Source organism: Hemicordylus capensis, chromosome 1 (genome assembly GCF_027244095.1).
Source record: "Hemicordylus capensis ecotype Gifberg chromosome 1, rHemCap1.1.pri, whole genome shotgun sequence".
NCBI classification, from domain to species: Eukaryota; Metazoa; Chordata; class Lepidosauria; order Squamata; family Cordylidae; genus Hemicordylus; species Hemicordylus capensis.
The window spans coordinates 294,456,755-294,470,035 of NC_069657.1; the positions used below are offsets into that span (position 1 = coordinate 294,456,755).

Consider the following 13,281-nt stretch of genomic DNA (forward strand, 5'->3'; position numbering starts at 1 on the left):
TGAATCAAGTCCATGTCAACTGTTGAAAATTATATCTTCCAGATCCCGGCAATCCATGCAAGAGCTGTCTCTCTATTTAGGGATCTTGTTCTACTGGAAATTGTCTCTGCTTGGTTAGGGGCCCATCGAGATATTTCCCTATTTTCCTCAAAAGCTATACTCACTCCTGGCACTTCTTGTTTGACTGGCCTAAAGAATAAAGGGATTACCTTTTGCAAGGTTTGGCTTCTTGATCTGGAGAAGCTACAGGGCTGGCAGCAAAGGGCTACTCTTCCTCCTCCAAGGAGTTAAAGTCTTGCTCCCCAACATTTTCCTCTGACTCTCAAGGTCTCTTACCTTTCTCTTACACTCTTTTCCTGCTCTTCTAGTTACATCTGTTTCGTTCTGCACATTCCTTAACAGTGTGGTTAACCTAGCCTGTCCTACAACAGGATTACTCTGCTTACCTTCATCCAAGGTGCATTACATTTACCTTCTGCTTTTGCTTACATCCATCCAGATGCCATGTTCCCTTCACTCTCACATTCCCTGCCTTCATGGATATCCAAGCACCCACATTCCATATAGTCAATGTTGCACACTTTTGTGGGGGTAATTTTATTTATGGTCATTAGATCAAACAGAGAATAAAAACTAGTAAACATAAATATAAATATAAAAGTGTGTGTGTGCGCACGTGCGCACACACACACACACACAGTTTACAATTAGGATGATGTCCCATTATACCTCTTAAAAGCAATATAACTAAACTTAGCTACAGAAATAGAAACTGAGGCATCGTTATCTGAGAGCAGATGTTTAACAAGATTTCCATTGGATTGACCTACCAGTTTACATATTAAAGGAGCAATAAGACATTCCCTAGGGTATAAATGGAATTTACAGTGAAGAAGAATATGGGCAACAGTTTTTCTGTATCTCCTGACCCGCAACTACAGCGTCATTCTTCTAAAGGCACACCCTGAAACCTCCCAGCTAACAGTGCAGATGGAAAGGAATTAGCCCTTACTCTCGTAAATATCCATCAAAACTTAGAAAAAGTGATAGTCACAGATATTGTGGGGGGGGAGAGTCCAGTTCTTATTACTCTATAAAAGTCGGGAAGTACAGCCCAGTTCTTTTGGATCTCAATATCAAAAAGGCGTTGTCTCACTAAGTTTTCGCATTCGCTAGACCCAGTTCAAGCAATTGAGCTGGATCTAAACCTAGAGAGGTAAGTTTATCACTTACTGTAACACACCATAGTGACTGGGGACTAGCTGAGAGAAACTCAGGAATTAAACCAACTGGTTGCAGATGTATTTTCAGCCAAAAATAGATAATTAAAAGCCAAGCCCGAGATTTGATTTTTAACAAGCCAGCCTCCGTCCTTAAAATCACATTTTGGAGTGCCAAATAAGTTCCTCAAGAACCCTGATTGGCTTCTTTCCAGAATGTCAAACCTTGAATATGAACCTAATTGAATACCGTACAATAACTGAGGAATGACCTTTGCAGAATAGAGCTTTAAAGCAGCTGGAATGAAACCTGCAGCTTGTTTTCTAAAAAAAAATCTTAAGATTGGTGTTGTGCTACGTTTCGCTGACCCTGCAATCATACTTACATGTGCTGATTTCCCAGCATTCTGTTGAAAGATTACCCCAAAACATTTTATTTGATTTACCTGTTCTTATCGATGTCCATCTAGCGTCCATACAATTTTTTAAAAAACTTTATTAGTGAAACACATAATTTTGGATTTATCGTAACTAATCTGTAGATGCTCCTCTCTGCAATATAAGGCTAAGGCATCTAACGCTCTTTTAAGTCCAACCTTGGTTTGAGATAAAATTACTGCATCATCAGCATACATCAGGATTGGTATTTTCTTGTTGACTAGTTTTGGTGGATGAGTGTCAGATGTCTGCAAACGCCTTATCAAGTCATTAATATAAAGATTAAATAAGTAAGGGGCTAATACACACTCTTGTCACACCTCTTTCCTAATGGGTACTAAATTTGTAAGATTACCAGCATGATCTAAACGTACTATTAAAAGGGAATTTTTGTGCAGTTTGATGAGCAAAAGTAGAAGCCTTCGGTCCACAGAAGTAGCAGCCAATTTAGACCAAAGCCTTCTGTTTAGTTTTCCAAGTACACCTCCACATAATATTTGGGTATTCCATGAGCCCCAGCATACAGAAATTTGTAGTTTTCCAGCATTTTTTTGGTCTGGCTACATCCACTGCTAAATAGTTTTTGAAATACTAAAAGATTAACGACCTTGACTATGGCACTATGAGGTTGAGACTGCCTTGGTCGGCCTGATGGATGATCTCTAATTGGTGATTGACAGAGAGAGTGTGACTCTGCTGATTCTTTTGGATCTCTTGGTGGCTTTCAATATCATTGACCATAGTATCCTGCTGGGTCACTTGAAGTACGTGGGATTGGGTGGCACTGTTTTACAGTGGTCCCACTCCTACCTCTCTGGCAGATTCCAGATAGTGTCACTTGGAGACTGTTGTTCTGAAAAACGGGAGCTAAAGTGTGGGATCCCATACTGTCTCCAATGCTTTTTAACATCTACAGGAAAACATTGGGAGAGATTGTCAGGAAGTTTGGTCTGGGATGCTATCAGTATGCTGATGACACCCAGATCTATTTCTCCATACCAGCTTCATCAGGAAATGGCATGACCCCCACCTAAGTGCCTACCTGGAGGTGATATTGGGCTGGATGACAGATAACAAGCTGAAGTTGAATCCAAACAAGAAGAAGGTACTGTCTGTAGGGGGTCGGGGTCCGAGAAATGGTTTAAATCTACCTGTTTTGGGTGGGGTTGCACTCCCCCTGAAAGATCAGGTTCATAGTCTGGGAGTGCTCCTGGATCTTGAACTCTCCCTGGTTTCTCAGATTGAGGCTGGCCTGGAGTGCGTTTTATCAGCTTTGGCTGATATGCCAGATATGTCAAATTCTGGAGACAAATGACCTTAAAATGGTGGTACATCTGCTGGTAAACTCTAGGCTTGACTACTGTAATGCACTCTATGTGGGGCTGCCTTTATACGTAGTTTGGAAACTACAATTGGTACAGAATGCGGCAGCCAGATGGGTCTCTGGGTTTACCCGAAGGGACCATAAAACACCGATGCTAAAAGAACTGGACTGGCTGCTGATATGTTTCCAAACAAAATACAGAGTGCTAGTTATTATCTATAAGGCCTTCAACAGCTTAGGTCCAGGGTACTTAAGAGAGCACCTTCTCCATCGTGAACACTGTTGCCTATTAAGATCATCTGAAGAGGTCTGGTTAGGGTTGCAGCCAACACATTTGGTGGCAACTCGGGACCAGGCCTTCTCTGTGGCTGCCCCAGGGCTTTGGAATGTGCTCCTTGCTGAAATAAGAGCATCTCCTTCCCTGTTTGCTTGTAGGAGGACCCTGAAGACGTACCTGTTTTCCCAGGCGTTTAACTGAAATTTAAATTTTGAATTTTAATGTATGTTTTTATCTACCGTGATTTTTATCTGTTTTTATTAATTTTAAATGTTTTTATATTATGTCTTAATTGGTACCCTGCCTAGAGATTTCTATACAAGGCAGTATAGAAATGCAATAAATAAATAATAATATATGTTAGCCTTTCATATTTTTCAGTATAGTAGTTGTGTTGCTGAGGCCACTGCTAGTAGGGATATGGAGATGAGAGAGATGTGGATTACCATATATACACATACATACACCATTCAAATGATATATTTTTGAGTCCATGTGTAATTGTTTCATTTTTTTTTCTGGTACTGTTTTGAATGGAGATTGCTGATTCCAGGGTTGAATCATTTTAGAGTTCAGTTTGGAGAAAGTGAAAGATGGTGTTAGACAATTATTGCTTTTTCCGTTTTAGATTCTTTTGGGGCAGTTCTTTTATTTCATCCTTCTGTTTCATTAAGAGGCGCAAAGAAGAAAGAAGGTCTATACTGGATTCTCAATCTTTGGCTGTCATCATTGTTCCCTTATAACAAATTTGAAGTGAGAAGGGGAAGCCCCATCTATATGGGATATTTGCTGCCATTAATGCTTCTGTTACAGGGAGCATTGTTCTTCGTTTCAAGGTTTCTGGAGGTCTGGAAAAACCTGTATAGGTTTATTCAAATATCGAAAGGATCCCTGTCTTATGTCTTCATGCAATGTTTTATTGTACGCATATCCAGAAATTTTACAACTATGTCCCTTGGTAGTTGGGCTGCAAGTATGAGAGGGGAACCCATTTGATATGCGTTTATTATAGCTGGGTAGATTCCAGCTTCCAAATGCAATTCTTCTTTTAACCACGTAGAGATAAGAGATAATATCCCCGCCTTCTTCCCTCTATAGTTCCTTTTTAATTGGTTTTCAAGATTTTCAATGCGAGAAAGATAGTCTACTTCATTTTTCTGCATTATTTATATTTCAGCATGTGAGGTAGTACTTACTTCCATAGCTGTTTCTACTGTCTGGGCAATATCTGAAGTATTTTGCTGAAGTTTTTTGCCTATTTGTTGCTGCAAAGGTTGCAATAATGATTGCATTTCTGTTAGAATGTCTGCTTTGACTTTCTGCAACTCGCTTAGCAGGAGCTGAATATCATTCATTTGTTGATGCTGTGTCAACACAAGGCTTGGAGCTTCTCTGTCGGCCATTTCTTTGCTGTTTTGATGAGAGCTCCAATTGAGATTGCAGAGCAGAGAGGAAATCTTTAAGGTGGTGGTGGTGGTGGTAGTGATGGTTGTTGTTGTGATCCTTAGGTGTTGCAGTGCTTGGTTTCCTCATTTTCGTTATGGTAATGGGTACATTCGCGTCTTTAAAAGCTTTGATTCAGTCCCGGATGAGGAACTCAAAAATTATGTGTTTGCCATAGGTATGATGTCACTTCCTCCTCATGTTCTGAGTCTTCTGTTCTAAGCAACATGAAGTACTGTTCAGAGTTACACTGTACAGTACTTCAGTGTCTCCTAGAAAGTTAGATAAGGTTTTTTGATTTTATTTGTGTTTAGAATGAACAGACCAACAGGATATGGGAGTGAAATTACTGAGATATTCTCTGACCAAGAAAACTTGACTGAATAAAACCTTTTACTCCATTAACGTCGTTTGCCCTCCACAGAAGACAGGGCAGGGAGTAATGTTTAAATCCTGGCTCTTAACACTACTAAACTAGACTACCATTTGAGCTCTTTAGAACATGACTCAGTAACCTGACGCCTCAGTGGGCAAGGTGTCAGGATTACTGCTGGAGAGAGAGATCATTCTTCGGTTTCTCATCTCTGGGGCTGTTATACTAACTCTGCTTCTTTGGGAACTCTCCAAATAAGCAGATGTAGTGTGGGAAGCAGAACACATGTGTCTGTTTCAGAGGCAAAATGCACACTTTTCACTGTGGTTTCAAGAGGTTTGGTGGAGCTGAAATGACATTGTTCAAATTTAGATATATATTTTTTTAAAATTCAAATTAAACACTTTAGCCGACATCCTAATTAACCATGTACCCATGCACCCTTTAAAAACAAAAAACAAAAAACCACACACACACTCTCAGCGTTCCCAAGTAAAATAATCTGCTTACAACCAACTTCAAACCTAGGTTTGCTTGGATTTTTATATGAGCTAAGTTCCATTCTGTCACCAATGCTTTTTAACATCTACATGAAACCACTGGGTGAGGTCATCAGGAGGTTTTGTGCTGGGTGTTATCAGTATGCTGATGACACCCAAATCTACGTCTCCTTTTCATCTTCAGGAAATGGCACTCATTCTCTAAATGTCTGCCTACAGGCAGTAATGGGCTGAATGAGGGATAACAAATTGAAGCTGAATCCAAGCAAGAAGGAGGTGCTCATTGTGGGGACTCAGAATCTGAGGGGTGAGTTAGATCTTCCTGTACTGGATGGGGTTACACTCCCCCAGAAGGAGCAGGTGCACATCTTGGCAGTACTTCTAGACCCAGGCCTCACCTTGTTATCTCAGGTGGAGGCCATGGCCAGGAGTGCTTTCTATCAGCTTCGGCTGATTCGACAGCTGCATCCATTCCTTGAAGAGAACGATCTCAAAACAGTGGTGCATCATCTGGTAACCTCCCAGCTTGACTACTGCAATGCGCTCTACGTGGGGCTGCCTTTGTATGTAGTCCGGAAACTTCAGTTGGTTCAGAATGCAGCAGCCAGATTGGTCTCTGGGGCAACCCGGAGAGACCATATGATGCCAGTTTTGAAACAGTTACACTGGCTGCTGATATGTTTCCGGGCAAAATACAAAGTGCTGGTTATTACCTTTTAAAGCCCTGAACGGCTTGGGTCTGAGATATCTTAGAGAGCGCCTTCTTTTACATGATCCTCACTGCACGTTAAGGTCATCTGGAGAGGTCCATCTCCAGTTACCACCGGTTTGTTTGGTGGCGATTCAGAGGCGGGCCTTCTCTGTAGCTGCTCGTGGGCTGTGGAATGCACTCCCAGAAGAAATTCATAATCTTATTTCTTTACTGACCTTCAAGAGAGCCCTTAAAACCCATCTATTATTATCTGTTTGGCCTGGCCTTTCAGGGTTTTAGTTGTTTTAATGTTAACCTGATTTTCAGGGTTTTAATATTTGATAGTTTAATTGTTTTTTAATATGTTTTTAAATTGGTGTTTATATTTGTATTTTTGTTCTAATTGTTTTTAATGATTTCTGTTTTTAATTGTAAACCGCCCTGAGCCAGCTTGGAAGGGCAGTATAAAAATCAAATAAATAAATAATACATAAAATTTTTAGTTCTGTGTCCAAAAAAAGAGTTATCTCTAGCAACTATTTTATTACAAAATATTGTGTTCTAATTACAGAGATATTTAACAACTCCCCTCCCACCGCCCCAGTGGGTAATTACTTCAGCTAGCCAAACTAGTTTGTGTGGAAGGCTACAGTATCTATACCAGGGTTTCTTAACCTTGGGCCCCCAGATGTTGTTGGACTACAACTCCCATCATCCCCAGACATGGCCTTTGTGGCTGAGGATGATGGGAGTTGTAGTCCAACAACATCTGGGGGGCCTAAGGTTAAGAAACCCTGATCTAGACTTTCATGATACCAGCTAGAAAAGAATTTTCTTTAAATATGTGGAGCTATTAATCTGGGTTTTTGCTCAGTCCAAGACCCTGCACAAAATTTTAATATTGCTCAGCTTCAGTTTCTTATTTGCTAAAACCAGAGATAATAGTAACTGACTTCAGTGATGGTTTGGAAAGTTACACATCATGATGACACAAATACGGTTTAGCCTACAAAGCTCTACCTGCTCCCAGCTCCCCTGTCTCAGATTGTTAGCCACTTGGCGGTAAATTTTATAGTTATAATTTTGGTAAATTTTATAGTTATAATTTCACAAAGAGAGGTGCGCGGGAAGTCCATTTGTGTTTATTATGATTGTTATGTTTATTACTGTTAAAAATTAATAAAAATTGAATTTGGGGGTGGGGGGAGATTGTTAGCCACTTGCTCCGGCATCCTGACTAATGAAGTATGCACCTTATAAGGGATGTGCCAGGAGCCCTCATGCAACTCCTTCAGTCCTCCTGTGTTCATGTTGTTGCCCCAAGAGGACGAATACTCCCAAGCACTGCTTGCCTCTCGACAATATGTTTACACCAGATTCAGATGAACAATTTCAGGTAGTGATGTATTCTCAGTCACAGCACGTAAGCACTTCTGAAAGTCCGTCTCTTCATGATTGCACTGATTTGGAAGCGGGGTAATGCTCAAGTCAGGCACTAACTATCTTTAATAGAATTATCTTCTATTTAAATCTATTTCAATGAGTTCTCTAAACAGGACGTTAAGCCGATTATTTGAAAGGCATTAATATATGCCATGAGACTTCAAGATGGATTGTGTTTATCAATATAAAGAAATATGTGAATGTTGGAAAAATTACTTAGACAGTTACTATTTATTGCATAATATATTTTAAAGAATCACATCAGGAAGTAGATATTTGTTTCCATAACACCAAATATTAAATTGTGAATTTATTCTAGGCATGTACAAGGTCAGCTTGTGTGACAAAATACACTTTTGGGCCTAGAATAGAGAGTACACTGCAAAAATGTAGAAGTTGACCATCTGAAATAGAAATCAAGGTCTGTAATCTTATTTTTATTGTTCTAAATCCATTATCTGCTTTTAATAGGGGTGATCCAAAAGGTCTTAATTCTCTTTCTGGTTTTGTCTTGAAGGCTTCTGTTACAATTTCTGTTTGCCCTTTTAGGGTTTTGGTTAATGACTTGTTTCTCCTACACCTTCGTATTTTCTATGGATAGTCCCAGAGTTCTCTTACAAGTTCTATTCTTGTTTGCTGATTATACTTTACCAAAAGGCAGAACCGATTTGTTCTTTTTCACTGTAGTGTCTGCAGTAAACACACACATGCCTTCTGTTGCTCCATCTATTGATTTTCTTGTTACTGACTTTTGGAGGTCCAGCTCCAGATGGCCTCGACTATTGACCACTAGTGGCATTGGGAGTAGTGATACACACAATCAAAAACCCTGAGCCATTTTTGGAAGGGCGGTATAGAAATCTGATGATGATGATGATGATGATGATGTTATACCCAGATTTGGGAGCTTTGTGTGCTCCCAATTTTTGGTTGTATGGAAGCAAGGTAGGAGGAAAACCTTGGAAGAAGTGATTGTGTGGAAGCAAGGTAGGAGGAAAACCTGTGTAGCTTTTCCTCTGACCTTGCTTCCATACAATCACTTCTACCCAGGTTTTCCTCTGACCTTGCTTTCACACCACTGAAAATTGGGAGCACACACAGCTCTCAGCCCCGGGTAGAAGACAGTTTTTGATTGTGTGGATGACCTCTATATCTTCTTCTCCTTCCTATTTATCTTTGCCTCTGTCACACATCAACTGATAGAATGTACTCAGGAACTTCCTGGGAGCAACTTCCTCTTCCTTCTTCCCAGAATGCTTCTATAGGTCTCTCTCTCTGACCACCATGTAGCTAGCAGCTAGGCCACCTCCAGCCTCTGAGGCAAGATGCCTCTAAATACCAGTTGCAGGGGAGTAACAGCAGGGGAGAGGGCATGCCCTCACCTCTTGCCTGTGGGCTTCTCAGAGGCATCTGGTGGGCCACTGTGTGAAACAGGATGTTGGACTGGATGAGCCTTAGTCCTGATCCAGCAGGGCTGTTCTTATGTTCTTAAGAATCAGCACCTGCAAGAAGTTCCTTTGTATGTGGTTATTAAGGATATTGGAGCCTTGACTGACAATAAGGTGAAAGCTGTATTGTAGATATAAATGTATTGTTAATACAACAGAAATATAATGTGCGAAATGTTTCAGTTCCTGCCTTCTTCAGTTGCTCTGATGTTTTTATGACAGATACAGCAGCTGCAGTGCATTTCATATAACATCAGAGCAACTGAGGAAGGTGAAAGCCGAAAGGTCTTGCACATTATATTTCTGTTTGTTAATCAACAATAAATTGATACAAGTCCTTTTGATTAACAGCATCCTTCTGGGATCCAGATATATAAATAAAAGTTATTGCAATCTTGGAGCAAAGTTCTGTAACTTTGAGAAAACGCCATTTTTCATGAAGTATATATGCCCTCCAATATTTTGGCAGTGAAAATAGAGTCAGGCCTGTTGTCCAGTTCTGACTGCAGTCATGCCACAAGTGGAAAGCAGGTAATAAAATGCATGCAGAGCACATTATTCCAGATTTGTAAAGCAGTTGGGGCAAACCCATATCCTTGAACATTTCCGTTGAAAACAGAGATACTTCTTAAGGCAGTTCTCATAGGACTGCTCCCCAAGCCCCACCCCCACCAGTGTTCCTTGTAACAGGGAATCCCAGATGTTGTTGACTACACCGCCCAGCATTCCCAGCCAAAGGCCATTGCAGCTGAGGATCCTGGGAATTGTAGTCAACATCTGGGATTCCCTGTTACAGGGAACACTGCCCCCAACTCACAGTCCTACATTGCTAAAGCCTAATTTCAGCCGCTGTATGCTGTGCACTGCAGAGTGCCTTGCCCCCGACTGACATGCAGATGTACAACAGACTTCCTACTGATTTCAACAGGAGAGATTTAAGCAGTGCGATGGCGCTTCAAAGTGCTTAACTTGACTGGGTTGTGCTATTAGGCGAAAGCTGCACAGGCCATTCGCTTGCTGTTGTGTTAGCAAACCACGTCTGCCTTCAGCGGGAGACTGGTGTTAATAATTGAAGCATTTTGTACTCTCCCTACAGAGCAAGGTGTGATGAGAAGTGAGATTGTATTCTGTTGCTTCACACTGTGGCTCTCAACCTAGGATATGTTTAAATGCCTGTACTTAGAGCCATGCTATCAAGGCATCTTGGTGAGTATACAGTGGCAGACTACCTGCAACTGTGTCTCTTGGAATGATGCAATCAGTGGTCAAAGAGAAGGAAGTCTGTGGAACAGAGGAGCCTTCACTGTCTTAGAGCATGTCCTGAGTGCTGAGAGGAGGATGGGATGTTTATGGAAAAACTTGCAGCCTGTATTAGGTTAGCAGCCAAACCAGGTTGCAAAGAAGAGATCAAGTAAGATGATCTCTCTAAAAATAGATTACTGGCATAAAAATAAGGGTACCATCTAACATCTACAAATAGCGGTTATCTTCCCTTCCTCCTTTTGTTGGCTTGACATCACATTTTATTCTTCACAAATATGTAGCTTATTTTCTCCTGAAGGTTCCATACTGGTTGGCAGAAAAATATCTCAGTGTGCACAAGGAGGGAATATTCTGTTTATAAAGAAGGGGGAGCGCTGCTCAGTCAACACCCAAAAATATGAATACAATGCCAGATATTTATATACTGCTTAACAAAAGTTCCCAAAGTGGTTTACACAGATAGAAATAAATAAATAATCTCTGCCTGTCCCCAAAGGGCTCACAATCTAAAAAGGAAACACAAGAGAGACACCAGCAACAGTCACTGAAGAGATGCTATGCTGGGGATGGATAGGGCCATTTGCTCTCCCCTTCTAATTAAAGAGAATCGCCATTTTAAAAAGGTGCCTCTTTGCTCAGCTAGCAGGGGACTAACTGACTTCCACCACCTTAACTGGCACAGCGGGGAAATGCCTGACTAACAAGAAGAAGGTTGCCAGTTCGAATCCCCTCTGGTATGTTTCCCAGACTCTGGGAAACATCTATATTGGGCAGCAGCAATATAGGAAGGTGCTGAAAGGCATCATCTCATACTATGTGGGAGGAGGCAATGGTAAACCCCTCCTGTAGTCTTCCAAAGAAAACCACAGGGCTCTGTGGGCTCCAGGAGTCAAAAATAACTTGATGACACACTTTACCTTTAACTGACTTCCCTTCTTCCTGACTAGACAGGAAGCATCCTCATTTTACCACTGTCGTTGGTTGGCTCTGTGTGAGAGTTGCTGTAAAAGTGGAAGCTTGGTGTGTGGATAGAACAGAAGGTGAGAATGAAAAACAGCAAAAGGGGCAGACCAGGGAGATATGAGAAGAGAAGGATAGGAGCAGACATCTGATGCTGCAGAGAGGACAACAGGAGCATGATGCCATAAAGGGCATAAAAGTTAGACATGGGCGGAACTACCATTAGGCAAGGGGAGACAGTTGTCTGGGGCCCCCACTGCCTTGGGCCCCCCCCGAGACACCTCACATGACTCCCCATTGCCCCCTGCCCAGCCCCAAGGCCCCTCAGCCACTTGCCCTGTTTGCCCTCTCTCCTGCTTGTCCTCCTGGCCGGCAATCGAAGCAGCAGACAAGCTGCTAGAATCTCATTACTCGAAATACGGATCATCTGCTCCGCAGACAGAACTTGAGTATTGCTGTGAGGAAAAATTTCACAGCCTTTCTCCTTTTTTTATTTTAATAGTTTTTACTTTGGGATTTCCTCTGTTGAGGTCTCTCTTATTCGCAATATGGAGCCTGATTATATGGGGGATATGTTGAAGGGTTCCCTTCCGGAGGGCCCCTTCACAGAAGCCGCAATTGTTCCCTCGGTGGCAGGGACAGCGAGCTTGGGCCTAATGGCCATTGAAAAAGGAGAGGAGACTACTGTGAGCCAGGAGGCTTCTAATCTGCCCGCCCCGCTGCCCAAGAAATCGAAAAAGAAAACTAAACACCTAAAGGAAAAGGGCATTGTCAAAAAGAAAAAGCATATACGATCCCCTGGCAGCACGCCACTGAGCGATAGACTGCAGTTGAAGGCAGTTCGGGCGCAGCAACCTTCTGCTTTCCCGCCCGATTTAACTGCCAAAGGCGCGGTGGCCATTTTAGCTCTCCTCTCCAAGTCTAGCCCTACCGTTCTTTTTAAGAGCAATGGGGAACCTGGGCGCATGATGCCGATCTCTGAACCCTTCCAGGGTTCTGTGTCTATTAATGACCCCCCATGGGGTTCGCTTAGCGCGCCAGCGGCGGTCTCTGTGCTCGACCCTCCTCAGGGTCCTATTAGCGTGACAACTTCATGTACCGCCCTCGACCCTCCTCAGGTTCTGTTTAGCGCGCCGACGCCACTCACGGTCCTCGACCCTCCTCAGGGTCTGTCTGCTGCTGCTGCTATGTCTAACGCTGCAGGTGTCAGTTTGTCTAATATGCCTCCACTCCCTGGCGGCGAACAGCTGTCCCTGGGTGAGTTAATTTGGTTGGGGGAGTTCGTTAAGAGGCATTGTCTGGCATGGGTGTCTTCTCTGCTAAGTCAGTCCGTAGACAGAGCTTGATTAGCGCTGTGAGGAAAATCTTCATAGCCTTTATCATCGTCTTTCACTTTCTCTGACTACTTCAGGCCAGTTTCTCCCTTCCTTTATTCTGTGTGCAAGGGTGGGAAGGGAGTCACCAATTGCGCTCATTTAGCTGCTTATTTTAATTATTTCCTCTGATTAAGGCTGTATTATTCTGACTATGGAGCCTGCTCATATGGGGGATATGTTGAAGGGTTCCCTTTCAGGGGGTCCCTTCACAGAAGCCACCATTGTTCCCTCAGTTGGAGGGACAGCGAGCTTGAGCCTTTCGGCTAATGTTAATGAAGAAGGAGCAACTGTGTGCCAGGAGGCTCCTGTTTTGCCCGCCCCACCACCCAAAAAAGCGGCTACAATAGAGCCTCCATTCTGTGGACTAAAGAGCTTATTAAGCTGATACCTCCAGAAAATCTTAAACTCTGCCAGGGTTTAAATAAATTGGCCAGAGCTTCTGCCCTTATGGCAGACTCAGGTCTGGACTGCATACAGCACGCCTCTCATGCCATGGCAGCCGGGGTGGCACTGCACAGAGGGTTA

General features: G+C 42.5%; 1 protein-coding gene across 4 annotated transcripts in view; it reads left to right on the forward strand.

Moving 5' to 3' along the window:
* The first annotated feature begins 11,333 nt into the window (after positions 1 to 11,333).
* The window catches only part of LOC128340839 (uncharacterized), a 28,291-nt gene continuing 26,343 nt past the window's right edge, over positions 11,334 to 13,281 (forward strand). For all 4 annotated transcript variants that reach the window (XM_053286605.1, XM_053286603.1, XM_053286602.1 and 1 more), the window contains exon 1: positions 11,334 to 12,637. In XM_053286605.1, the coding sequence (XP_053142580.1) occupies positions 11,929 to 12,637 (709 nt within the window). In that variant the 5' untranslated portion in view covers positions 11,334 to 11,928. The remainder of the gene's footprint in view (positions 12,638 to 13,281) is intronic.